Consider the following 25,567-nt stretch of genomic DNA (forward strand, 5'->3'; position numbering starts at 1 on the left):
TAACATTGTTCGTACCGCAGCATTTTTCTTAGACTTAAGAAAATTAGTGATTCTGTAAGGGCATTGAGCATTGAAGGACTCCAAAATTGCATGATCGCTTTTGGGATCGCCTGTGGTATTTTTTTTTTTTTTTTGTATTGGAACACTATTTGCCATTTCTTTCTATTTTAAACTCCAAAAGGGTTGAAAGAAGTATTTTGATCGTTGGACAAGGGAAATATAAGCTTAACCTTGTAAATAGTGACCTCAAAAAGGGTCGCCACGAGACATTGTTTTGGCTTTTTTTCGGTCAAGAGCAAATTACCCTTTCTACTACTCACCGTCAATACAATAAAACACTCACCTTAAACTTAATCTTGCATTGTTTTCTCTTAACCTTAGGGGGAAAAAATCTTTTATTCTCTTCATTCCTCCAAAAGACGAACAATGATCGACCAGCATGTTTAGTGTGTTTTCCTTTAGACTTGGCCGAGCAGGAATGATAACGAAATAATCACTTCAATTAAATTAGGGATAACAATAAAATATTGCGCCTGATAGGTCAGTAAGTTCATAAGATGCTTAAAAAAATTAATAATAATAATAATAATAATAATAATAATAAACTGGCACAGACAGAAGGCATAACACTACCAGATGACACTACAATAAGAGCAATGGAAGAAAGCGAAGGGTACAAGTATCTAGGAGTGCTTGAGGCCAGCGACATGCTTCATGACCAAATGAAGGACAAAATCAGGACAGAATACTTACGACGCGTTGAAAAAGTTGCCCGCTCGAAGTTGAACGGTGGAAACTTGATACAAGCCATAAACACCGGGGCAGTGTCACTCGTTAGATATGCAGGAGGAATACTTCAATGGAGGAAACAAGAACTTCGGGACCTAGATCGCAGAACAAGAAAATTGCTAACCATGAATGGAGGGTTCCATCCACGGGACTGCGTGGCACGACTTTATGTGCCAAGGAAGGACGGAGGGAGAGGTTTGATATCCGTAGAGGATTGTGTCAATCAAGCAAAGATATCGCTAGAATGTTATGTCCAAACAAGCGAGGACGAACTGTTAAAAGCCGTCAGGAGGGATGGGGATGTGGATAGACAAACAGCTGCCAACTTTAAAGCGAGGAGAAGAACTGAAAATATTCAAGACTGGAAAGAAAAGCCGTTATATGGACAGTTTGCAAGACAGGGTGAAGAACAAAGAAGTGAGGAAACATGGACCTAGTTAAAAGAAGGAAAGCTCAAGAGAGAAACAGAAGCTCTTATCATTGCTGCACAAGATCAAGCAATACGAACAAACTATATTAAAACGATGGTTGACAAGTCACAAAATGACCCGAAATGTAGAATCTGTAAGCAGAGTAACGAGACCATTAGCCATATTGTAAGTTCGTGCTCGAAACTGGCACAAAAAGAATACAAAAGGAGGCATGATAACGTGGCTAGAGCAATCCATTGGGACCTGTCAGGAAAATGTGGGTTTAAACGAAAGGAGAGATGGTATGACCATGTTCCAGACAGTGTGCTTGAAAATGAGGATTACAAACTTCTATGGGACTTCGGTGTGCGAACAGACCATGAAATAGGGGCTAGGAGACCGGATTTGGTGATCATTGACAAGAGAGACAAGAGCTGTCAGATTATAGACGTGGCAATTCCAGAGGATAATGGGGTGAGAGAGAAGGAAGATGAAAAAGTTGAAAAGTATCAAGATCTAGCAAGAGAGGTTCGAAAAATGTGGGGTGTGAGGACAAAGGTTATTCCAGTGGTCGTGGGAGCATTGGGATCAATACCACTGAGATTGAAGGACAATCTGAGAGCCATTGAGGTGGGCATTCCTGTGGGACTGATCCAGAGATGTGCATTGTTGGGGTCGGCAAGGATTCTTAGAAAGGTGCTGGAGATGTAGAAAGAAGAGAAAAAGCAAACAAGGGGTGTTTCTTGGCTTCCCTAGGCAACTTGTTGTTGCCCGGAGCCAATGACGAAACCAGCTTCAATATCATCAATAGCTGTGCGAATCTTTAATAATAATAATAATAATAATAATAATAATAATAATAAAACACTCGAATATTGGCATTAAAGTACCGCACATGGAATGGCCTCTGGCCTCCTCCAGTGTCAAGAGAAAACCCTGCTCCTGAGAAATTGTAATGTAACAGTTGGGATTGTAAATTTACCACAAGCTACACCAGTCAAATGTCTAGCAAATGTCATCATGCACAACAGTTTTGTCCGTAAACCAAACGTTATGTAAGTCACCATATTTGCCCCATGGTAAATATGAATAAATATATTGCAAATGTGCAAATTTAGTATACAGTTAAGTTTATAGCAATTTATAATTTTTGCTCTTACGGCAAATGCAAGTAAACCACATGCGAATGTACTTTTTTGTATCCTGGGAAAACAAAAGCAAACATTACTGCAAATCATTGTTTTTGCAACATTTTTGGCCTACATTTGCAGATACGGTCAAACTGCCATCTTTGCAAAGAGGGTAAATTTGAGCAAATTTTTAGAAATGTTGATGGTTTGCACACGCAGCAAATTTATTGAAAATTTGAATCAAGCCTTTTCATTTACTCCACATTTGCACATAAATTCCTATGAAACAAATATACAAGTTTTACCACGCTTTACCCCCCAGTGCAAATAAAGTCCAAATTTAGAGCCCCAAATTTACCACACATTCACTCAACTCGCAAACATGAGTAAATCCGTTTTTTCGTCCAGTGTGATTTGTTTGTCCTTAAGCCACAAGAATCTTGTGGCGCCCCTGTCTTGGTAATTAAGTTGGATCTGTTAGCAGGCTTTTCTATATCTGCTGTAAAGGCTACTACGTAGATTCTGAATTTTAAAAGGATGCCTGCTGGATGTTGCATCAGATTTGGACGTGTGAGTAGACAATCGTTGAGGCTTACTGCTTTCGATGACATTCTGGCAGATGCGTCATAGACTATTCCCATCTTAATGTAGTGCTGTTTGATTTGAAAACAGGTGGGGCACGTAGTGCAAAATTTCTTCGGGATGATTTTAGACTGTTTTCTAGACTGTTTAATCGTTTCTTGCTGAAATAAAGTTTGTTCGTAGATCGTTTTTGTTTAATTTCCATGGCATTTTTACGTTGTATCTACCAGTTGCTTCGTTAAACCTCACGGTTTCCTGAAGGTTCATGGTTATTGCGTCATCTTTTTCGTTTCTCTTCAGGCGTTTTGCTGATTTTCTAGATTTGTTTAATAGATCGTCCAGCTTTGCCTCTTCCACTGGCATGATTTGACTCGTTCGCATAACTATTGGATATCTCTCAGTCGTCCAAGCGAAGAGGTACCGAGACTCTAGTCTCTGGGGTTTTTAAGGACGGTGCCCACTTTTGTTAGTGCGCACACGTTCTGCGCATCACGCAAGGCATGGTTTAAGTGGCACGCACGCGCTGGGGTTGACATTGAAGCAATCAACTACGTCACCACGTACACAACTAAAATGAAAGCAAAACTTTTCTACTGTGACCAAATCAAGGTTAATGAACCTGTACTTAAACCAGAACACCAGAATAGCAGCATATCGTTAACCACTAACTGTTAAAGTCTTCCAGCTGAAAAACTGTCGAACATTGAACTGAAATCCAATGGTAAACATGTGCCTGCAGATGGCGTTGTGTGCACGCAAAGCAAGTGCGAGGTAGGCAAATGTTTCACTTACTGGGGAGGTGACAGGAAAAAATGTAACGGGCACCGTAAAAGTTTTCAAAAAAGATCAATAACTTTAAAAGATGCGTGGTTTCCCCTACATTTTATGTTATAAAGTGGAAATGGCAAGCCTATTCAACACGCGATTAGTTTTCGTTTTGAGCAAAAGGTATTTAGACTGTATTTTAATTGAACCAGAGAAGGCTGTCACAGTTGCAAAAAGCGCTGTTGCAACGATTTTGTTATTAAACATGAACCAAAAATGGTTTTTATGTTACCATTTACTACTACCATGTAGTTTAAAATCTTTATAAATGTGCTGCTTTTCTGTATGAAAAGGCGGATTCTAAGAAAATCTGTGAAGAAATATCCTTTCCTTCTTTTTTCCGGAAAATGCTGATGTCAGCATTAATATTTTTTGTTGAAATTAAAGGCTAATTATCTTGAAAAAATGCGTGGCTACCCCAATTTTTCTTTGTGGATTCCAATAGCCCTGGTAAAGATCTGCTTTTTCCGCGTGGTCCTACCCTGGCACAAAAACCCTCGTATTTAGTAGGCACCGTCCTTAATGCACGGACTTTTATTTTCAGTCTAACTTCTACATCTGCTTCTGCTACTAAAGGTGCCAATACTCGACTGTCAAATTAAATGCACACGCATTTAAATACCCGATCGGTAGCTATGTGTGGGCCGCAATTAGGGACGAGGTGACCTTGGAGGATTAAACACTCTTTTTTACAATACAAACCCAAACACTTAAACGGGAATTTCAGAAGGGGACTGCATGAGAGCGCGCGCTAAGCAATAAAATGAACAATGATAGGGCAGATGGCCATTGCTATAGCTTTGCCTGGATTTAACGATCTTGGACGTTTGGTGACCCGCACTTTCTTTCCAGAAACAGATTTTATTTACAATTGTCTCCACCTTGTCCAAAAATGAACAAAAAATAAATGTGGGAATTTCAAGATTTCTATCCAGGGGACATCGAATCCTTCCATCTTGCGGCTGCAAGGCGCATGAAACTATGGTCGCTAAATGCAAATTTGTTCTTTAAGGAACCTCCCCAGTTGACTAAATTCACTTAATAGGTCCACTTAAACAATATTTGGCAGGGAAAATTTCACTCAAAGATCTAATTGCAATGTTTTGGGGCTTACAGACACTGTGGCCTTATTCGCTAACGAAGCCCAATTTTTTCAGATTTAGGGTGTTCTTCCGGACATGTTCTCTCCAAAACGAAGCTGGTGATCCCCCATTTTTTTTTTTTTTTTTACATTTCTGACATAAGTAACTCATCATCTTACAGTGTAAAAGTCTCAGAAAAAAACAGTGTTGGAAAATTTTTGCGGGAACGTCCTTAAGTTCTTCATTATAGTTGATAGCTATAGTGGTGGACAAATGACTGGAGCGACAAGAACTGTTATTTTGATATTTTCTTCTTCTGTTAAAGGCGTGAGCGCTTTGAAATGTGCTGAATGTGGGAACATCTAGTAGTTCATTTGCTATTGTCTTGACTTGAAGTTTTTGTTTTAGGTCTTGAGTGATAAAGGTCCTTTGTGATCCTGTATGGAATAGGATACCAGCCTGACAGTATTGTTTATTGTTCCCACTTATTTTCGTGATGGCAGATTGTATCAGAATAAGAGCTCTAGGATGAAGACCTTTGTCGTTCCCACGTGGTTAGTTTTTCTCTGTGGTATTTTTTAGGTAATTGACCACTGTTTTAATTTAGCTGCGCTCACCTAGGCGATGTGTTGCCGCGCAGCATGTGCAAGGTCTCGGTAATCTTGTTTTGGTGCTGTACGTTCTTTGTCTTTGATGTGAGCTGGTTGTTAAAGCGCCGGCCGTCAGTCTGAGCCAGTACTCCTAGATCTTCTTCTGTGGTTAATTTTGAATTTGCTGGGGGGAACATGTGGCTCTTTTCTCAAGTTTCGATTTCTTGCCATATGGCAACTTTCGATCTATCCAATGAACTGTCTGCTGAAGGGTCTGTTCTAAATATTGAGTAGCGTATTTCCTCGGGTAATTTCTTTAACAGTATGGGGATTAATAAATTGATGTGCATTCGTGGAGTTGGCACTTGTCTTAAATTGCCATGGAATTGGCTCACCAGAGTGCCCTGTTTACTCTTCAGGAATCGTGCGGTTTTGAATTGCCAGTATGATATATTTTCACAGTCTTGGCATCCATGCATGCTATTTCTTCAGCTCTTCCTGCGAGTCTGTCCACTGACGCCTCCAATTCTGTTTTATCTGGATTTACCTAAATTAGGAGCTTTTCTGCTCTTTTAAGAGCTTCTGCCTGAGAGACCGGGGCAGACTTGGAAATGAGGGTCGGCCGATTTCGCTTAAAATTGGTACACAAAGTCGTTATGTGGACTTATGCAATATGCCAAAGTTTCAGGTTCAACGACCTTCTTTTAGCCAAGTTCTGGATATCAGCCCCTCAGGGGTCCCCAAAGGCAGATTTTTAGTGTAATTTTGGCCACTTTTCAATCTCTCTTTTAGCAACGTACAATTAATTTCAGACAAAACCAAAACCATAATTGTAATGCCCTATCCTTAGGCTTCTATGGGTAAAAATATTCGCTCAAGGGAATTTTTTGTTAGCCTGTGGCTGTGATCACGACTTGGTCCTATTTGAAGCATATGGGAAGCAACCGGAAACGGCCTGTTTTTCAGACGGCATATTTTCCATGCCCATGTTTTATATCGTGAAGTCTTAGTATCCCTGCAAAGTTCAGCCCTTAGTTTAGTAATACCAAGAAAAAAATACTAAGGTTGAGGCTTTTTTACTACGAGACACTTTTAAAGAAATTACCTACTACGCACCTCCTGTCAAACTCTTAATTACTTTTTAGGAGAGATTTTTAGACACAAGCTGCACAATTAACAAACAATCAATGATCCCAAAGTAAATTATTTAAAGGAAATGTATATTTTCAAACCATAAACTAGAAATTAATTTTCCTACTGACGGATTTGAAACTAAATTTTATGTACCATTTGTACCCTGTACCTAGGGGACTGGAAGGTGAGGGGAATCTTTATACGTTGATAACAAGAAAAGTAATCAAAATACAATGAAACAAGTTGTTTACTGAGTGTATAAGTTATGTGGCAAAAGCTCAGAAAAAAAGCCTTATTGATGGGTCTCTGCCTTGTTTCCATGGCAACCTTGCCTTGTCAGGCTTAATTACCCTAAGTTTGACTTTTCTCATCTAATTCTCTGTTTTTTATTGACGTTTTCAAGGTTTCTTGGGAAAAACATAGTTTTTTTGTACCTTTTAATTCTTTTAGTGCCCTTTCTCTTCTCTTTTAATTTTGTTATACCTGGCAAAAACGATATTTTGATTTCATGGAATAGTCATGAAATCCAGACCGGTGGATTCAATATTACGGATGTTTTGAAATTTATGACATTCTAACGTCACGTGCCCTCATAGCTGACTATTCACCATGGTTAGAATTTTAAGCCGTGAGTTTTTTTCTCCTTTCCCCTGCCAGAAGATCACAAATACCCTGTGTGACTAGTGGTACCCAAATTTCCGACTTAATTGTGACGCACCCAGAGATGCTTTCCTTCAAGCTTCCGTCCTAGCTCCTCTTTGGTATCGATTCTAAATAACAATACCAGCGTTACGATAGAGATTGAAAGTAAGTAAGCCTCGTGATACAATAGAGGACCAAATTACTTCCTATTTTTGCCAGGAGATTACATTGTTTGAGCACGATACACGAAGCGTCTCCGCTGTGATTTAATATTGGGCATGTGAAACTACTTAATTCATCTCCAAGCCCTTTCGACTTTTCAAGTGAAACAACATCCAATATGGCGTCGAAAATGTTAGAAATTGATTTGTGGGTGGGTAGACAATTTAAGTTAGAGATATTTTGTTCAAATGTGTATGCAGATGATGATGGAACAACGATCCTTGAACCAATGGAACGAATTAAAGACATTAAAGCGTGTAAAAAAATCTTTGAACTTGCAAAATAAATTTATGTCTAATGAACATGCATGCAGTCACTCTACCCTTGGATACTTATGGATGCAATAGGTATTACAATGCCGAGCGCCTGAAATATGCTATCTGAAACGTCAGCAGTAACCTTCTTTGATTTCTTCAATTTCTTTATTCTCCTTGATGGAAAGGGTGCTGACACTTTGGTCACTCAAACGGGTGAATTTTCGGCGGTGACGTGGGCAATCTTCTTTAATTCACACTTTTTGAAGGCTATTGACAATAACAGATCGGTTATATTACTATTGCCCGATTTATCGGCTGCGTTTGATACTGTCGATCATTCGATTTTGTTATCTAGACTACAGAATCGCTTTGGTCTTAGGAACACTACTCTTAATTGGTTTCATTCGTACCTTCACTCACGCGAACAGTTTGTTTCTGTTAATGGAATTGAATCGTCAAAGAAGAATTTACCCTACGGGGTGCCACAGGGTTCTGTACTGGGACCCTTGTTGTATTCCCTTTATACAAGTCCGCTGGGTGACATAGCCAGAAAGCATAGCATACCGTTTCATCTCTATGCAGATGACACACAGTTGTACTTGTCGTTTACGTCCAACTGTCCTAATCATCTATCAAGCTCAAAGATGGCAGTAGAATTATGTGTTAAGGACATTGGGGACTGGATGCTGCGCAACAAACTTAAGTTAAATCGGGATAAGACTGAACTTTTGGTTATTAGTTCTAAATATCGTCCACGACCACCCCTCGACTATATACGAGTTGGTGATGAAGTAATCAAGTCTAGTAAACAGGCCAGGAATTTAGGAGTTGCATTCGATCAATGTTTGGATTTCAAAGAACACGTTAAAATAACCTGCAAGAGCGCATTTTTCCGCACTCGTAGTATAGCTAAAATTTAGGCGATACCTATCCCAGAGTACTACTGAGACTATTGTTCACGCTTACATAACATCGTGTTTGGACTATTGTAACGCCCTACTGTACGGTCTCCCAAAGTATCTGATTAATAGACTTCAGCTTGTACAGAACTCAGCAGCTCGCCTTGTTACCTTGACTAGAAGGCAGGAACACATCACACCAATACTAAGGAGCTTACATTGGTTGCCAGTTCATTTTAGCATTATTTTCAAAATATTGTTGTTAACTTACAAAGCTCTGAATGGACTGGCCCCTGATTACATTAGAGACCTACTGCGATTTAACATTTCTGGTCGGACACTAAGATCTTCAAACAACAGGTTGCTTGATGAGCCTAGAGCAAATCTTAAAACGTATGGTGAAAGGGCTTTTTCCGTGGCGGCACCAAGGCTCTGGAATAAACTACCCCTCCAGATCAGACTTTCATCATCAGAGGCAGTTTTTAAGGCTAATCTTAAGACTTATCTTTTTAAGCGTGCATTTGATTTGTAGTTTTTACTTTTTATTTGTAGCCTAATTGTATTATATAGCGTATTTAATTCTTAGGATTTTAACTTTTAGGATTTAGGATTTTAGGTTTTTAAAGAATTAGGATTTTAATTTTAAAGTATTGTAAAGCGCCATGGACAATTAGTGGAAAATGGCGCTATATAAATATATATTTATTTATTTATTTAACTTCCATTCAGGGAAATTGTCAACTCTATAGGACGTGGCCAGTTTATTAGTACCAGTGCCCACTTTAATTTGACCAGCAGGTGGGTAACATCTCCATCTAATGTCGCTAATGGGAGAGTCAAAGCAGGCTCTGATGTCTTGTTATCTCATGCCCCGCATATGTCATCTTCTTTCCAAACAGGACACTGTATAATCATGTTTTCAGTTTTCCAGGAGGCTAAATTGTAATAGCAAGACTTTTTCGCTCCTCTGCCTTTCAAGCACACTCAAATGATAGTTTCTTTCCTTTTAAATAGACAATCCAGCCGGCAAGATGTCCACGTGCTGGCCATATATTCATTTCACGGTTGCATTTTATCAATTTACGACAGACTGAAGTAAACATGTAACGTAGTAACGCGTTCAGATTCTATACAAAACTGGCAACTGCCTAGCACATAGCACGGTAGCGGCCTAATGGTTAGCGGGCTGGACTCCGGATCGAGCGCTCCTGGTTACTAGCGCGTTGTCATGTCGTCTTGGAAAAGGCAATTTTCTTTCACAGTGTCTCTCTCCACCCAGATGTATAAATGAAAGCCGGTGATTATCATCCTGTCCAGGGAAGAAGAGCAATAACCAATTTAAGCTCCAGCAGGCATGACGCACTGGACTTTGTGACGACTTACCATACTACCTACACCAAGCATACTGGTCGTCCTTGGGATTATCGCTTCTTATTATGGAAATCGGAGTTAAGGGCCAGCAATCCTACAACTAGGGTGCCATAGGCAGTAGTCTTTGAGGGAAAATCCACTTCTCCCCTGCCCTATCTTTGGATATATGCAGTACACCGACTTAGTCTGGATCTGTGCGCACTGAGAAAGCAACAAAAGCAAAAATCCCGATAGAGAAAGGGAAAGTGTGCCAATGAGTAATTTTCTGGTAATTTAGTCAGACATTCAGCGACTTGGCGGGGAAAACGGACCATCTTGGACTTCCTCAATTTATAATACCTAGGCTGTTTGCACCAAGGGACTGGGTATGAATAAATATTCTGTAACATATCCATTCGTTTTTCAGGTTCTCATGCAGGTTCTATACTTAATCATTCTCTGTAGTATCAAGGAGACAAATCTGGACGAGAAAAAACTGAACTTCACGACAATCATAGCCAGCAAACTTCAGATAAGTTGGCGTGTCATGAATTCGTCACCTACGGTATGAATCAACCTGAATTTTCATTACTCGCAACGACGCACTCACGATCAATTTATCGCCGGGGCTAAGGTTTTTAATGTTGTTTCACTTTTAAGGGATTATAAGAAAGGGGCATGTCTCTAAATCTGTAGCCAGGGAAGCATTCATAGTACGTGAATTTATCCAGACACCTTGCATATAGACTGGAATAGTGAGACTGCATTTAATTTTACAATCAGCTTTCAATATATTCGAAATTTCCTTAAGGTTCAAAGCGATTTTCAAGTAGTGTCATGAGAGACGTTGTGATTGCATTTAGAATGACTGATAAGTTGTTTTTCTTCAGAAAAGAAGTCCAGCGACTCCATTATCCGTAATTTTCAAGACTTCTTCCACAAAATTTATAACCGCTGCCAGACCAAAATCTGATCGGCCCCAAAAAAAATCACATGAAAATATCTGATTAACGGTAAGTCTTTTCGGTTAAAATTAACTTCATGATCAGAGTCTCTAATTCACGAATTAGAAGAAAAGAAAGGTATTAATCGAAATCAAATGGCTCATTTTTACAGACACGCTTTGTTGAAACTTCAACCGGAAGTGGCCTGGTTAGTCATCTTCTCGTAAGTTTTTCTTAGTAAAAAAGCCTCAACCTCAGTATTTTTTTCATGGTGTTGCTAAACTAAAGGCTGAACTTTGCAGGGATACTAAGACTTCACGATATAAAACATGGGCATGGAAAATATGCCGTCTGAAAAACAGGCCGTTTCCGGTTGCTTCCCATATGCTTCAAATAAGACCAAGTCGTGATCACAGCCACAGGCTAACAAAAAAATTACCGTGAGCTAATGCTTTTACCCATCAAAGCCTAAGGATAGGGCATTACAATTAGGGTTTTGGTTTTGTCTGAAATTAATTGTACGTTGCTAAACGAGAGATTGAAAAGTGGCCAAAATTACACTAAAAATCTGCCTCTGGGGACCCCTGAGGGGCTGATATCCAGAACTTGGCTAAAAGAAGGTCGTTGAACCTGAAACTTTGGCATATTACATAAGTCCACATAACGACTTTGTGTACCAATTTTAAGCGAAATCGGCCGACCTTCATTTCCAAGTCTGCCCCGGTCTCTCAGGAAGAAGCTCTTAAGATCTTGCATACAATGTCCTTTGTAGGCTGCTCAGATTGATTTCACTTTGTTAATATTTTCTGCCATTTTATCCGATCCTGATCTTGACACCAATGTTCCAACTATTTTAACCACGTAAATACTTGATATAACATCTTATTCACTTTATAATAATATACATGAAAAAATTACTCGATTGTGATTGGCTGAGAACAGTGCAGTTCAAGTGTTACACCAGTGCAAGTTACACATCGTAATTCTGGATTATGATTGGCTGAAAGACAATGGCAAATTTTTTAAGCCAATGATATGACGTAAAATAATGAAAATTTTGTACGGAAACTTTGAAAAAAGTTTTCTCGAATGAGAAAATATGGCTTCAAGAAAGATCTTCCGGCACTTCTTCCAAGCGAACTTTTCATGTTTATATTATTAATAAGTAATCATACAGTTTTTCTCGTTCAATTTGGAATTAATTTGCACTTGTGGGTTTTTCAAAAAGCTCACTCGTACAAATTAATTCTAAACTGAACTCGAAACCGTATGATTACCTATACTTACAGATGAACCAAAATTACACGTCGCACGTAATGTGGCGAAGTTAATGACATTATTTATGACATCTTGTGATTGGTTGGTTCTTTCGCTTCTGCTTCCGACTCCAACAATCTAGTTTTCATTGGATCATAAGCAAAGGAGTCGTAAACGGAATCGGAAGAAATGGAAACGTTCTGATTCTTCGGACTCCGATTCTGGCATGTTTATTACTCCGTTTCCGACTCTGATTTTCGATTTTCACTAGCTTATAGGCGCTCTTATGATTCCGACTACGACATCGTTGCTAGTGAAAACCAGCTTTAACCAAATGAGTCCATTCTTCAAACCCCTTGTTACAGGATCGAGATCGGTCTTGCCATGAACATCTGGTTGTCGGGTATTTATTTTTTTATCCGTGGGTCTTACAGTGGCTTGACGGTAAAGGATGCACATTTGTAAGGTTACGAGGATGCTCCGTTGTCCCTTTAGAAACGTGAAACCAGGTTTGTAAAGATCCAGGAAGCTTGTTTAAAAATACTAATGGTTTCATTCTAAAGAAAAGCGCTTTTCCGATTCACACTGGTATTTTTAGTTTTGAAGCAGTGGGAACGTGGAGGTTTTCCCTAACTTTTCAATTTTCTGAAACCTCTATATAGATGACTCTTAAGTAAATTGTGTTAGTATGGAGTAAACGTGACACATATAGGTAAAGAAATGGCTTGGTTTTGACAGACATGTACCTGAGCTACAAGTGGCTCCAGTCCATCCAGAGGTACAACGGCAGGTATCGGGAGATACACATGTCCCACCATTATTGCATCCATCCGTGCAGATTGCTGTTAAAACATAAGTAAACAGATTTTCATTTCAAGAATGCTTATAAGACATAGGAAAAAGCCCAATCAATCAGCAAACGCCCAAATACCTTAAGTAGAGGGCTTCTAACCGTGTTACAGGCCCTCTGTAGAAAATTCCTGTCTGAAAACTGTAAACTTAAGAAAGATGTTTAACTTGCTTGAATTTGGCTGTCTTTAATTTCTTCCTATACATTTCCTAAATTATTATCATGGCATGTTTTGCTGCCTTTGAGAGAGACAAAGTTCAGCAGATTTTGAAGATTGCTTCCATTTAACCAAAACGCTAATCTTACGCTGTTTTGAATTTTTCTTTTAGTCTTTGCCTCGTTTTTTCACTCAGCCTGATTTTAAGTTTCGATGGCTGTTCCGATATTTCATAAGGAAAGTTCCTCTTGTATCGACTGTTTCGCGGTTTTGTGTTTCTATTGACTTTAAGAGGACCAGTTTTATTACAACGCAGGAACAAAACAATCACTCTCAGCTGCTCTAGTGTAAAACAGGAACATTTCGTTCCGAGTTCCTAACTGTAAATGAAACATGTTGTCAAATTAATGAATTAGGACTGTTTTGTTCCGATTTCCTATCCACGCATGGAACACATTGTTCCCAAATTGATAAATTAGGACTGTTTCGTTCCGAATTCCTATCTATGCATGGAACACATTGTTCCCAACCTTATCATTGAGGACAGTTTTGTTCCGAGTTCCTATCTGTAGATGACGGTTGTCCAATACACACAAAAAGTCCAATGGATTGCCACTCATCCAATGGTATTCCATTGGTCGAATGTATCTCATTAAGGATGCTTAGAATATTTTCTGATTGCAATAGTCTGGGCAAAGGGAGATTCAAGTCGTTCATTGGTACCAATGAAATGCCTCCCTACCATTGGTATTCCATCGAAATGCTTCTCATAGAATATTTTCCAATGGTTTCATGCATAGGGTGCATTCTACTCGTCCATTTGCACCAATGGTACGATTGGTGCCAATGGAAGGCCATTCAATACATTGGTACTCCATTGGTGAAAAGCATCTCATTAAACAAACTTAGAATATTTCCAATGGCTTCGGGCTGAGTGGGGGTGCATTCTACTCCTCCATTGGTACCAATGGTGCTATTGCTACCAACGGAAAGGCATTCAATTCTTTGGTATTCCATTGGTAAAAGGCATCTCATTATGAGACCTTTATGGCTTTAAGCTGTGTGGGGATGCATTGTTGCAGTTAATAAATAGATCGGCTGACTTCCAATCGTTTCCGCGTGGCTCTCAATGCAGTTTAAAATGATATACCAATCGGCTGAGGAGCTTACCATTCGTACCAGTTTGTTCCATAATTGGTAATTTCGGACTGTTTTGTCGCGAATTTTCATCTGTAAATGTTACATATTGTTCTCAATTTGATAATTTAGGACTATATCTGTAAATGGAACGGTTTGTTCCATAATTAGTCATTTAGGACTGTTTTTCCGAGTTTGCAACTCTCTGTGGAACACATCTTTCCCAAATTGATAATTCAGGACCGTTTTGTTCCGAGTATCCTTTTGTGAATCGAACAAATTGTTCCCAACAGATTTAGGAACAGTTTGTTTTGCACTCCTATTTTGTTCCCAAATTGAGATGTCTTTTGAATGAAGACAAATAATAGGGCGTGCACAGACCTGCTTGGGCAAGTTTGGTTGCATCTGACTGTCATGGGTTTTGCACGTTAGTAACTAGAGCAGAGATTGTGTTGCCAAAATGGTCTTGAAAAGGCAAAATGAAATATCGATGGACCATCACCCAAACCAAAACGGCTTCACTAAGAAAAGGATGAAACCGACAGTTTGCATCACTGCCCAGTACCAGAGTGTGACCATGATGGATTTCAAAGGCAAAGAGGGTGCAGAAAACATGTTAATACCACCCACAGTTGGTTCTTTTACTTTGACCAAAAGTCCAATTTGAAAAAAATCACATATTCGATAAGGGTCGTAAGAAATGTTCCAGTGGAGAAAACACTTCAAGATCAAACAAGTGAAACCACAAAGCATGCCGTAAAGTTACTTCCCTCATTTTCATTATCGTGTGACATCGGCGAAGTGTTTAGAAATAGTTGACTGGAAGTGAAGGCAGATGCAAGAAAGATCGCGCAGCTCAACAAATAGTGACATTATATTTTATCTTTCTTAGATTTTGTTCTGAAGACGAAGAAGAGTTGGCTTTTGACGTGGTGGACTTAAGTCCGTGTTCTCCAAATTTGTTGTTCAAGTTTATCCACTACTTACAAGACGAATGCAAGCTTGGACATGGTGGGCGTTTGGGTTACGTAGATGCTATTTCTGAAATGATCGACCTCAGTAAACTTCGTGGTGCATCAGAGAAAAGTTCTTTCGGGAAAGAGCGCGAAAGACACTTTCAAAGATGATAAGATTGCAGTGAACAAAAGATTTCGACATTAAGACACTAGAAGCAAGAGGTTACAGGGTAACAATGGAGGAGTTGTTGGAAGTCGTAAAATTTCATCCGCAACACCGCTTGCTCTTCACCATCTTTCATCTGCTCCACGCGCTTACTGTGCCCTGCCATTTTTTTTCCACGTCAAGAAGCCGGGGATGCGAGTACAACTGCTTTACCTTCTCACTCTCATGTTGTAGCTGTGCCACATGGAGTATTCGCCTTTCTTTAAAGGCCTTCTCCTTTTTCTTTCTAAGCCCGTTGGAAGTGAGTTGTCACGATCTGCGATGAGTTGATTAGCCTCTGATTTTTTGACAACGCTTTATTCTACAAACGTTCAGCGGTGGTGGGTCAGGCGATCATCTCGCATGGTTCTGTAGAAACGCATCTGCACTTTCTTGTTAGACTCCAACTTGGTCAGGCCGTTGCCTCATACTTTCGTCTTTGACTGCTGCTTATTCTCTCCGTCATTATTATCTTCTTCTATGGAGTCTGCGTCTGTGTCACTTTCCGAGGAAGATGGCGTTAGGTGGAGACCACTCTTTTCTCGACTACACCCGGCTTGCGCACTTTCGTCGACTTCTTCGTCAATCAAATAAACATTCAAAATGTTATGCAACTCTTCCTCCGGCATACTGCTTTCTTGCATAGCGGACATTGTAGTGGGTTGACTGCTTGGGCTGTCGCCTACAATATTGTGCGCCCGCATAATGCAGTATATAGCGTGTTTCCTTAGCAATTTGTTTGCTTCTGGTTTCATACAAGGAAGGCTCTTGAAGTGGTACTTGCGCAGGCGCTTATCCATTACTTCACTGTGAGTCACAAAGGAATCCATCTCCATCTGGCAAGTGATCTGCATAGTCGCACTGCAATGGAACCTTTGCGCTTTTTTTCCACTTCGCATCGTGTGACATGAAGCTTCCTTGGCACATGATTTTCCAGTCATCTATGTCGAGCAGACCGGGATATGCCTCGTCGAGGAAGGTAATCTCTGTCAAGTTGTAAATCGTGGCCTTGTTTAAATTCTACTTGCTATGTGACGCGAGCAATTCGGCTTAGGGGAACGATCTGCAGTGCAAAGCGGCTGGTCTTTCCGCTGTCAGGTGAGCCAATCACCAGCACACGATACAGGCTGCCTGGGTCCTTTGGAACGAGACAACGCCAGGAAATCTACACAGAACTGCTGAATTTCATCTTCCATCAGGATGTTTCTTAGGATTTCTTCAAAATATCTGAGCTCTGGGTCCTTGAGTTGGTCGTAATCCATAAATGTGCGGGGAGTTGTGAGGCTTTTCTGTAGAAAAGAGGGAAAATGAAAGCGCATAAGAAAGCTAAAGATCGTAAAGATTTGATCCGAGAGCTTTCTGGCTACCTTAGTATGGGAAGAACTCGTTAAATATGCTGCCTAAGGCGATCTTTGAATGCTTCGTTTCCCATCAGGTTGTGGAGATACGTTTTCATGGTATACAGATACTGGAATGTGAACTGCGATTTGGTGGCCAGTTTGTACACCTCACTGCAATGAACAGCATACTGCAAGTCTCTTGGATTATATATAGATGTAAACTTAACTTGGAACGTACATATCGAACATATTTCCAAAAACATTGCCTCCTGCATTGGCATCTTGAAGAGGAGCAGGTCTTTTGTTCCTTTTGAAACGCTCCTATGCATCTATAACGCTTTAGTTCAACCTCATTTCGATTACTGTAGCGTCCTATGGGGTAATTGCAATCTCTTTCCATTAAACTACAAAAACTACAGAATCGCGCTGCGCGTATTTTGACCTCTTCTTCATATGATGTCAATGCGGATGATTTCTTAGTTAGACTTGGCTGGCAAAAACTTAATCTTCAACGGAAATTAAAGACAGCCACTGTGGTCTATAAATCTGTTGACGGTCTCGCCCCTGATTATCTGAAATCAATGTTTACTGATCGGAGTGCAATATCTACCTATTCTCTTAGGAATTGTGACGGCAAACTAGCTATTCCACTCCTCCGCACCAATTTTCTAAAAAACAGTTTGAGCTATAGTGGTGCGGTGCTGTGGAACAGCTTACCTACCAATCTGCGGCAAGCACAAACTCTTGCTAGTTTTAAATCCGGCTGCAAGGGTTTCCTTTTTCATAATAGATAAGTTGATTAATCACACGGCATTCATGGAATGAAGACACTTCGTAATTGTTTTCATTTTTGTTGTTATTAGATTTAATTAGTAGTAGATTAGTATCTTAACAGTGTAATTAATGCAATTTTTATTTTTTACTTAAGTCCTGATGTTTTATCCGTGTATATATAAAGTTAAATAAATAATAAATAAATAAATAAATAATAAATAAATAAATAATCGTTGCGTTGAACTGTTATTGGGCAGGAAATTAGGTGGTTTGTGCAGCAGATCTGACAGTGCAGTCTGCGATGTACTTTGCAGCTTGCTATCGAATCCAAATATGTCTAACATGAGACCGGCTCGGCATAATTCGGAAACAGATGCTGCCATCATCGTTTGGAAACTCTCAAGAACAACCCGAAAGCGAACGACCTTTTCCGTCAGCGCCAACTATTAGGATTTTTCACAGAGGTCGACATCAAGCTCCTCTTGAAGAATCCTGCCATTCAAAACAAATGGTTTTGCTTACGTAAGGCAGCGCAATATCTCGCGGTCATAACTTGGTCAACGTATACTTAATTCTGAAATTAAACTTGCGATGCTTTATTGAAAATGAGAAGTTAAAAACTGATTGCTCAGTAATCCATAGCCAAATAGTACGTTCTCATCACCGGGAATGAAGCACGCAGGCTTGACTTTTAAACTACAGATAACAGTTTTTACCTGATCGACTAATTATGTCTTTTTAAGAGCAGCTTCGCCTAAATATCAACTAGACTTGGAAATAGCGAAAAAATCGAATTTCTTCAAACTCACCCAGAATGAAGCCCTACGGGCACTAGTTACAAAAATATTGTTTTAAGCTCAATAAATCAAAAATTATTTTTTTACGCAATTTTTTCGTTTCGACTGTGTCCCAAATCGGCCATAATCGATCGAAAATGAGCGGCATATTCAGAGCTTGTGAACTCAAACGTAAAAATCTTCATTACAAACTGATTGCACGTCGTATTTGTACCTTCTTTCTTGTCTATTTAGAGCTAAATAGATCGCGATTTGATTAGAACTAAAATATTTGATGAATTTTCTAAATTAACGACCTAAGACAGCTTAACAAGAGGTCTACATTTAGCCTATTTTCAAATGCTAAAAAGGCGTTCTGGTACACGGCTTTTCCCAAAACGGCTAGTTTGGTCTGAAAGAACATTGTTTTTTCTTCAAATTAGTGAAATAAAATTTTTGGGCAAATAAAATTGTGAGCGCTGAGATAACGAACTGAATGCAGCACTTCTTTCTGAAAACGTGACTTTTGACCCAAGCGTTACTAAACCGATTACTGCAAGAAAACCCGGAAGAAAAGCAAACGCTTCGTTATTTTGAAACAATTTCTAGTGATATCTCTCCGAAGCCATGATTGCAAGATTCTCTTTCCAGATATGAAACCTTACAGGGTCAAAGAAGGAGCTAAAGGGCGCATTTTGACACAATATTTTTGTTTGCCGAGAATTAAGGAATTCCAGTGAAATTTGCAAACTGAACTTGATGTTAGCCGATACTTACCTGAATATTTATATTTATAGAAGAGTCGTCTTCTTGGATTAACCTTCAAAAGAAGCTGGTTCCAGATCTGGAAACCTCTAAAAGAAGAAATGGTTAATGTTCCGTGATCTGCCCGCTGCTGTAAATTCCATGCGCATGTCAACCGCATGTTTGTCGTAAAACTGACCTCCACTGACAGTTTCCACGGGCAACCCCAAAATAAACAATCCCCAAAAATGTAAAGAGAAATTGGCTGTCTTCATGAACAGATTTTTACTTTTGAGTTTAGGGACCGTTCATTTTTTATGAGGGAGGGGGGGCTGGTGGGATTTGGGAAGCACCATTTAAAAATCGCATGACCCCCCCTCAGCTTGCCAATTTTTTCACATGGCCCCCCCTTATAGCGGTCATTTTTTGGGATGACCCCCCCCCAAAAAAAAAAAATTGAACAAACAATATTTAGATTTCAACTTTTTTAATATTTCTCTATTATCCCCCTACTTCACGTTATTGTGCTCACTATGAAGACAATATTTACAATCTTATACGAAAGAGAGCTGTTGTTTAAAAAACAAATCAAAAGAAAGAGAAGTCAATTTCGGATCTCCTAGTTATGGCTCGCCCTGAGCGTGTGGCATTTGGCTTCTCATTGACATCTTCCTCATCTGAATTGATGAATGCAAGAATGACGTCACTTGAGTCATCTTCACCCCCAGAGTCAATGGCATCACTGTCATACTCATCATTGTCACTTTCATCCGTTTCACTGCTGTCAGCACTTGCCCTGTTGTCATTTTGTGTCAATGTCCTGGCATTTCTCAGTGTTGGTTGGCCAGCTCTGAGAGGACTCTTCTGCTGCAAGCATGAATGTCTTACAATTGCCTTTACTTTCTCACTCTTGCTGCTTTTCAAATGCTGCTTCAGCCCGTGGTGGTTTGAGCACTTGTTTATTTCTGGAACATGTAGCTTTTTAAGCTTGGTTAGATCTTCGCACAACTCAGTCCAAGGATAATCCTCCTCCCTACTTAACTTTGCCTTTTCTTCTGCTCTCTTTTTCCTTTTAAATTCCAGCACTTCAAGATGCTGAAGATAATCCACCACAAACTTCGATTTGACAATAAACTTATCTGCAAATAGAGCAACGCTCTCTGGATCAGATAAAACCAGCCTGCCACTTCCATGCTCTTTCTTCTTTATATTGTTAATCCAATCGGGGAAAGAGCGCATTACTACATGAACATCATGAAAGAGGCTCATTCCAAAATGCGCAATAATGGCGAAAGCGACGAGTCGTGTAAGAAAAGGTTTACAGCTGAACGATCCAGGCAGTTTGACATCTTACAAGCAAAAGAAGCAGTTTTTCTAGGTGCGGATGGCTGTTCAGAAAGGGCGAGTGAGTTTTCCATGCAAGGGTACCAGTTGAAGCCCAGTGATGGAAGAAAACTGAACTGCTCCATCAAAGAGCACAGAGCAATGGTGGAAAAGTTGAATGTCATATTGAAAGATGTAAAGGAACACGATTCCACACTCTTTCAGTCCAATGGGCTTGCTTTAAAGCAGGGCGAAGAATTTGCCCGCAGTTTTAATGTAAAACAGATCAAATGTACAGAAGCTAAGTTGAGGAAGGTCACGTAGGACATTGAAGCACTAGAAAATAAGAAGAGCAATTATAACAGCATATTCAAGGGCATACTCAAACAGCACATCAACAAAAGGAGAAGGAAAAAAGAAAACCGCAGAAAGTCAAATGAAGAAAAGAGGAAGCGGACTGAAAACAACGTCCAACGAGTTTATGGAATCTGTGTTGGAAACCCGCTAGGAAATGATCTTCTTGTGTACCCTCCTAGAACGGCCGTCCCGGACAGCTCTTGGAAGGGAATTACCTCACTAATGCTGCGAGAAGCAGAATCACCACCAACCTTGAGCGGGAAGTCAGAGATTATGTTTACACCTTCATATACCCTGAAGAGTACACTCTGACGGAAAGCATTGCTGCTTCTTGCAGCATTGGTGAAAGAGACTCCCATAGCAGCACAAGCGGCGACGAAGAACTCGACGACAGCGGAGATGAAGATGAGTGCCAGTGAAAGTTGCATTCGAAAATAACAGTGTTAAATACTTCTTTTCAGTAGCTACAAATGCTTTTTGTCGCCAAACGTTTTTTTAAAGCAGAAGGAAAGTTTGTAATAAATTTGTATCCTGCCTTCTATGTTTATTCTATAGCAATTTTTTTGATATTCAAACATTATGCCATTTTAAAGTTCTACTAAAATATTTCACGTGACCCCCCTTTTTCCCCTTATTTTTTTGGGATGGCCCCCCCTCGGAAGCCATTTTTTTTCGCATGGCCCCCCCCCCCAAATCCCACCAGCCCCCCCTACCTTATAAAAAATGAACGGTCCCTTACAAACCTCTGAATATGCCGCTCATTTTCGATCGATTATGGCCGATTTGGGGCATCGAAACGAAAAACTAATTTTTGATTTATCGAGCTTAAAACAATATTTTTGTAACTAGTGCCCGTAGGGCTTCATTCTGGGCGAGTTTGAAGAAATTCGATTTTTTCGCTATTTCCAAGTCTAGTTGATATTTAGGCGAAGCTGCTCTTAAACTCGTGGATACGCGAAGCGTAGAAACGTGTTTGTTGCGGGGACTCCGATATGCAAATGTGTCACTCACTCACTCACTCACCCACCCACCCACCCACCCACCCACCCAATAAGCTTTGATGAGAATGTGTCTTATCCCTTGACCTTAATGAGCTTACATGAGCGAAACGAACAACTTTTAATGAATGAAACAGCTATTGAATACAAGACAAACATCGGCACCATTGTATAATATTGTAATTTCATTTTTATAATTTAGTAACATCTAAACCTGAGGCCAGCCGAAATATTGTTTTAACTCAACGACGTTGTGTCAACCTTGCAGTAGTGACGTATTATCGTTTTACTTTTCAAGTTTGGCTGATTAGATCTGCTGTGAGATCCAACGTTCAATCAAGCAGGACCTTCGTTCACCGCTTTCCAGTTTAAACACTTAAGTTTTTCATGTTGAGTTGTCCATGTTCAAAGGGCATCGATTTGAGTTTAGATTAAAGTTGTGTTCTCTATACTTGTCTTGTTTATTTTAGTACATTGATCTGAACTCTAAATGGGATGTCAAATGCACATAAACTTGGAAAGAAACTCCCAAATACTTGACTTTGATAAGCTGAAATGATTTCTACCCTGTCTTTTGTTTACACTTTTGCTTCCTGATTGAAAAGATAACAAAGGGAAAGAAATCCCCTGTGAGCTTGTCCCCAATTATTAGTTAATACTAAATACATTGACACTTCAATAAAGCTGTTATTATTATTGTTGGAACACATATTTATGGCGGACAGATTTGTCGGATCAACACTGAAAATGCTTGGAAAAGAGTCTAATTATTTTGATGTATTTTATGTGCAATATATATATAGAGACAAGTGGTTCCACATTGGAAAAGAAGTGCTGTCTCATAAGAAACCTTACCTATAACCTTGAATGAAATGCAATGAAAAACGTTTGTGAGCTCGTACGACTTGAATACATGCAAATTTTTCCAACAGGCATATCAACATCAAGATCTGGCTGTGAGGGAAGGGGGGTGGGGGGGGGGGGGGGCGGAGGGGGGAGAGTACTCTATGATTTGTTGGGCAGGAGTGTCCTCTGTGACCCAAGAACCCTTAGCCTTTACCACTCCATGTTTTGCTGGAATTTTGCCACCCTAGCTATTCTGGACGTATGTCTTTGTGATATGTGTGCAAAAAAAGTCAACACTTTGTGAGTTAAGTGCGACCTTGCATGGTACAAACCCGGCTTGTTTTAACAGCATTTAATAATACACCAGCAATTGCAAGTTCACCAATATGTTTCATCTCTAGATTACCTAATCCACGAGTTTGGCCATAGGTCTCCTTTGATTTGTTAATATATTTATGTCCAGCCCTATACTATTTAGCAGAAATAAATCTATCAGGAAAGAGGTGAAAGTTATCTACTCACCTTAGGCAATGTTGGTAAGATGGTTCCACCAGTTGCATTAAGCAGGAGTGTTTTGTGGTTCTTTAACTCTTGGCACGGCTGATTCAGGTCATGACAGCTTCTTTTTCGTGACGGCCTTGATGTGTAATACTCCAAACCGCACGTTGTGACAGCTCTTTGGAGTCTAAGAGAATTTATCGCCGAGCCGTTGTTTGTTTGGTAAGCCACCCAGTATGATATGGCTGGGAAGGTTTGCTTTCCCGGTTATGAAAGCTGGGACGCATTGACAGACGATTCATCAGTTGATTCGTAACTCTCCCTGGTGTCTTGCGATCTTTATGGCGTTTTCCGCTTCTTACTGTCCATTTTTGAGGTGCGCATCGCCGATAAAATAAAGCAAACTTCCTTCAACTTGGACAAAGTTAAATTGCATTCGTCCGTTTTTCACCTATCCATTCCCACGCCCTTGCTATTTCACTGTCACTCACCCGCCAAACCCACTTGAAAGCAATGATCGAAGACAGTTTTTCAGCCCTAGCAATTAGCACGCACTCTGCTTTGTCTCTTATTACCTTGCTATTTAACTGAGAACAAGGTGTGCTCATCTTGACACAACGCCTGATAAATCATGAACTTGGCGGTTTGAAGTTATGCCTAACCATAAATATGTTTGGGCGCAAACTACCAATGGCCACTCTAAAACCAGTCAGATGTAAACCAATAGCTTTGCAATGTTCATTTACCGAAATTTTTTCAGTGAACTAAAAAACAAAGAACGGCAAATTAATTCTTCATTTTTGATTTGACATAAGAATTACAAAGGCGTTATGTTCAAGAACAATACCATTAATATTACTGAAACAACAACGAAAATAGTGGTAAAGTGTGTCAAATGTATCCATAAACTAAGGAAATGGCTAGAGGTGATAGAAAAGGCCACTCAAACCCGCTAAAACAAAAGAGAGAAATTATTGCAGCAACTTATTAGGGTGCAGTAGGTACATTTCTCTCTGTTCTTGGCGTGTTTACCGGGTTTAGTGTATTTAACCGATTCGGTCTGAATTGATAAACAAAAAAGTCATACCTACTGTGTATGCTAAAAGCGGTGTATGTTACGCCGAGAGAAATCATAGCACCATCTAATTAGGATGCACTGGGCACCTCACTTTGTTCTTAGCTCGTTTACCGGGTTAAGCGTATTTAACGTATAAGCATGAATGCATTAACAATTGCCGGTCTTCATGTGACGTCATCAATTTCCAAAATTACAAATAACTAATCATTCAGAATTTTTAGATTCATCAGATTGAAGACCCTCCAAAAACTTGACTTTTTACAACGATTAAGCTCGATAGGGTTCCTCATTTTGCCATGTAGAGGAAATTTCAATTTCCAAGTTTTTGTATTGCGTGACATTAAAATGGCGGTCCGAAAGGGCTTTCGCATAGGTCACGTTTTTGTTAACTGAACAGTTCCTGCACTAGAAGAGTCGTTACCATCAATGTGTCGAACTCTAGAGTAATAATTTTCGTTTCAATGGTAAAACTCAATGACAGACGCTTCTGTTACTTGACGGCCGTCATGTTGGTGCCCCTCGGAAGGGCACCGACATGGCGTCTCCAAACAAAGCTCTATAAATTTGGGTGAGACACTTTTCCGAATAACGCGGGAATGAAAAGTATATCATAGCGGCCGCTAGTCCTATGTAATTCCTATTGAGCCATCATGAAAGAAATCTCTATGTACGCACAGCCGTGCGTATATAGGATGATGTGTGTAGCTTCAGTTTAGCGGCAAAATTTTCTTCGATTTTAGTGCAAGTACCTTTTGTTTAAGTTTCGGCAATGTGAAGATCATTCTGAACAATCCAAACCGATCCAAACCCTATTTCGAGCCTTTGACTTTGCCAAGCTAAGATGTTTACTTAAACTTGAGTATTTTGACTTTGTTTGTCTACATTTTCATTGAGTATTTGTGACTTAATTGTTTGCCTACATTTTCATTATAATTAATTCCAAGAAGCGAATTTTTCAGACAATTTTAGAAACCAGGTTAAGCGTTTTCTTTCAACCGTTGCTCAACTGATTGTGGCGCGTTAGGATCCTTCGCCCACTCCTTCTCCTACTCCTACGCCTCCTCCTCCCATTCCTGCTCCTTTTCCTCCCACTGCTACTCCTAATCCTCCTCCTCCTCCTACTCCTCTCCCTACTCCTCTCCCTACTCCTCTCCCTACTCCTACTCCTACTCCTTTTCTCCCTACTCCTCTCCCTACTCCTACTCCTACTCCTTTTCTCCCTACTTCTCTCCCTACTCCTACTTTTCCTCCTAGTCCTAATCCTACTCCTCTGCCTACTCCTACTTCTCTTCCTCCTCCTACTCCTCCTGCCACTCCTACTCCTACTCCTCCCACGCCTTCTCCTACTCCTACTCCTACTCCTACTCCTACTCCTATTTTCCTCCTCCTACTCCTACTCTCACTCTTACTCCTCC

General features: G+C 40.0%; 2 protein-coding genes and 1 pseudogene across 2 annotated transcripts in view; 1 reads left to right on the forward strand and 2 right to left on the reverse strand.

The window, feature by feature from the left end:
* The window catches only part of LOC110044115 (uncharacterized), a 169,446-nt gene that overhangs the window by 128,043 nt on the left and 15,836 nt on the right, over window positions 1-25,567 (reverse strand). Inside the window, exon 4 of the mRNA XM_089296221.1 lies at window positions 12,860-12,955. Within this exon, the coding sequence (XP_089152347.1) occupies window positions 12,860-12,955 (96 nt within the window). The remainder of the gene's footprint in view (window positions 1-12,859; window positions 12,956-25,567) is intronic.
* On the forward strand, window positions 657-10,483 carry LOC149108294 (uncharacterized). Its single transcript, XM_089296100.1, has 3 exons — window positions 657-1,206; window positions 1,282-1,673; window positions 10,340-10,483. Exons 1-3 carry the CDS (start codon window positions 657-659, stop codon window positions 10,481-10,483), a joined length of 1,086 nt encoding a protein of 361 aa, XP_089152226.1.
* On the reverse strand, window positions 15,844-23,682 carry LOC149108295 (uncharacterized; annotated as a pseudogene).

This window comes from Orbicella faveolata, unplaced genomic scaffold (genome assembly GCF_042242905.1).
Source record: "Orbicella faveolata isolate gen_17 unplaced genomic scaffold, um_ofav_v1 contig_26, whole genome shotgun sequence".
NCBI classification, from domain to species: domain Eukaryota; kingdom Metazoa; phylum Cnidaria; class Anthozoa; order Scleractinia; family Merulinidae; genus Orbicella; species Orbicella faveolata.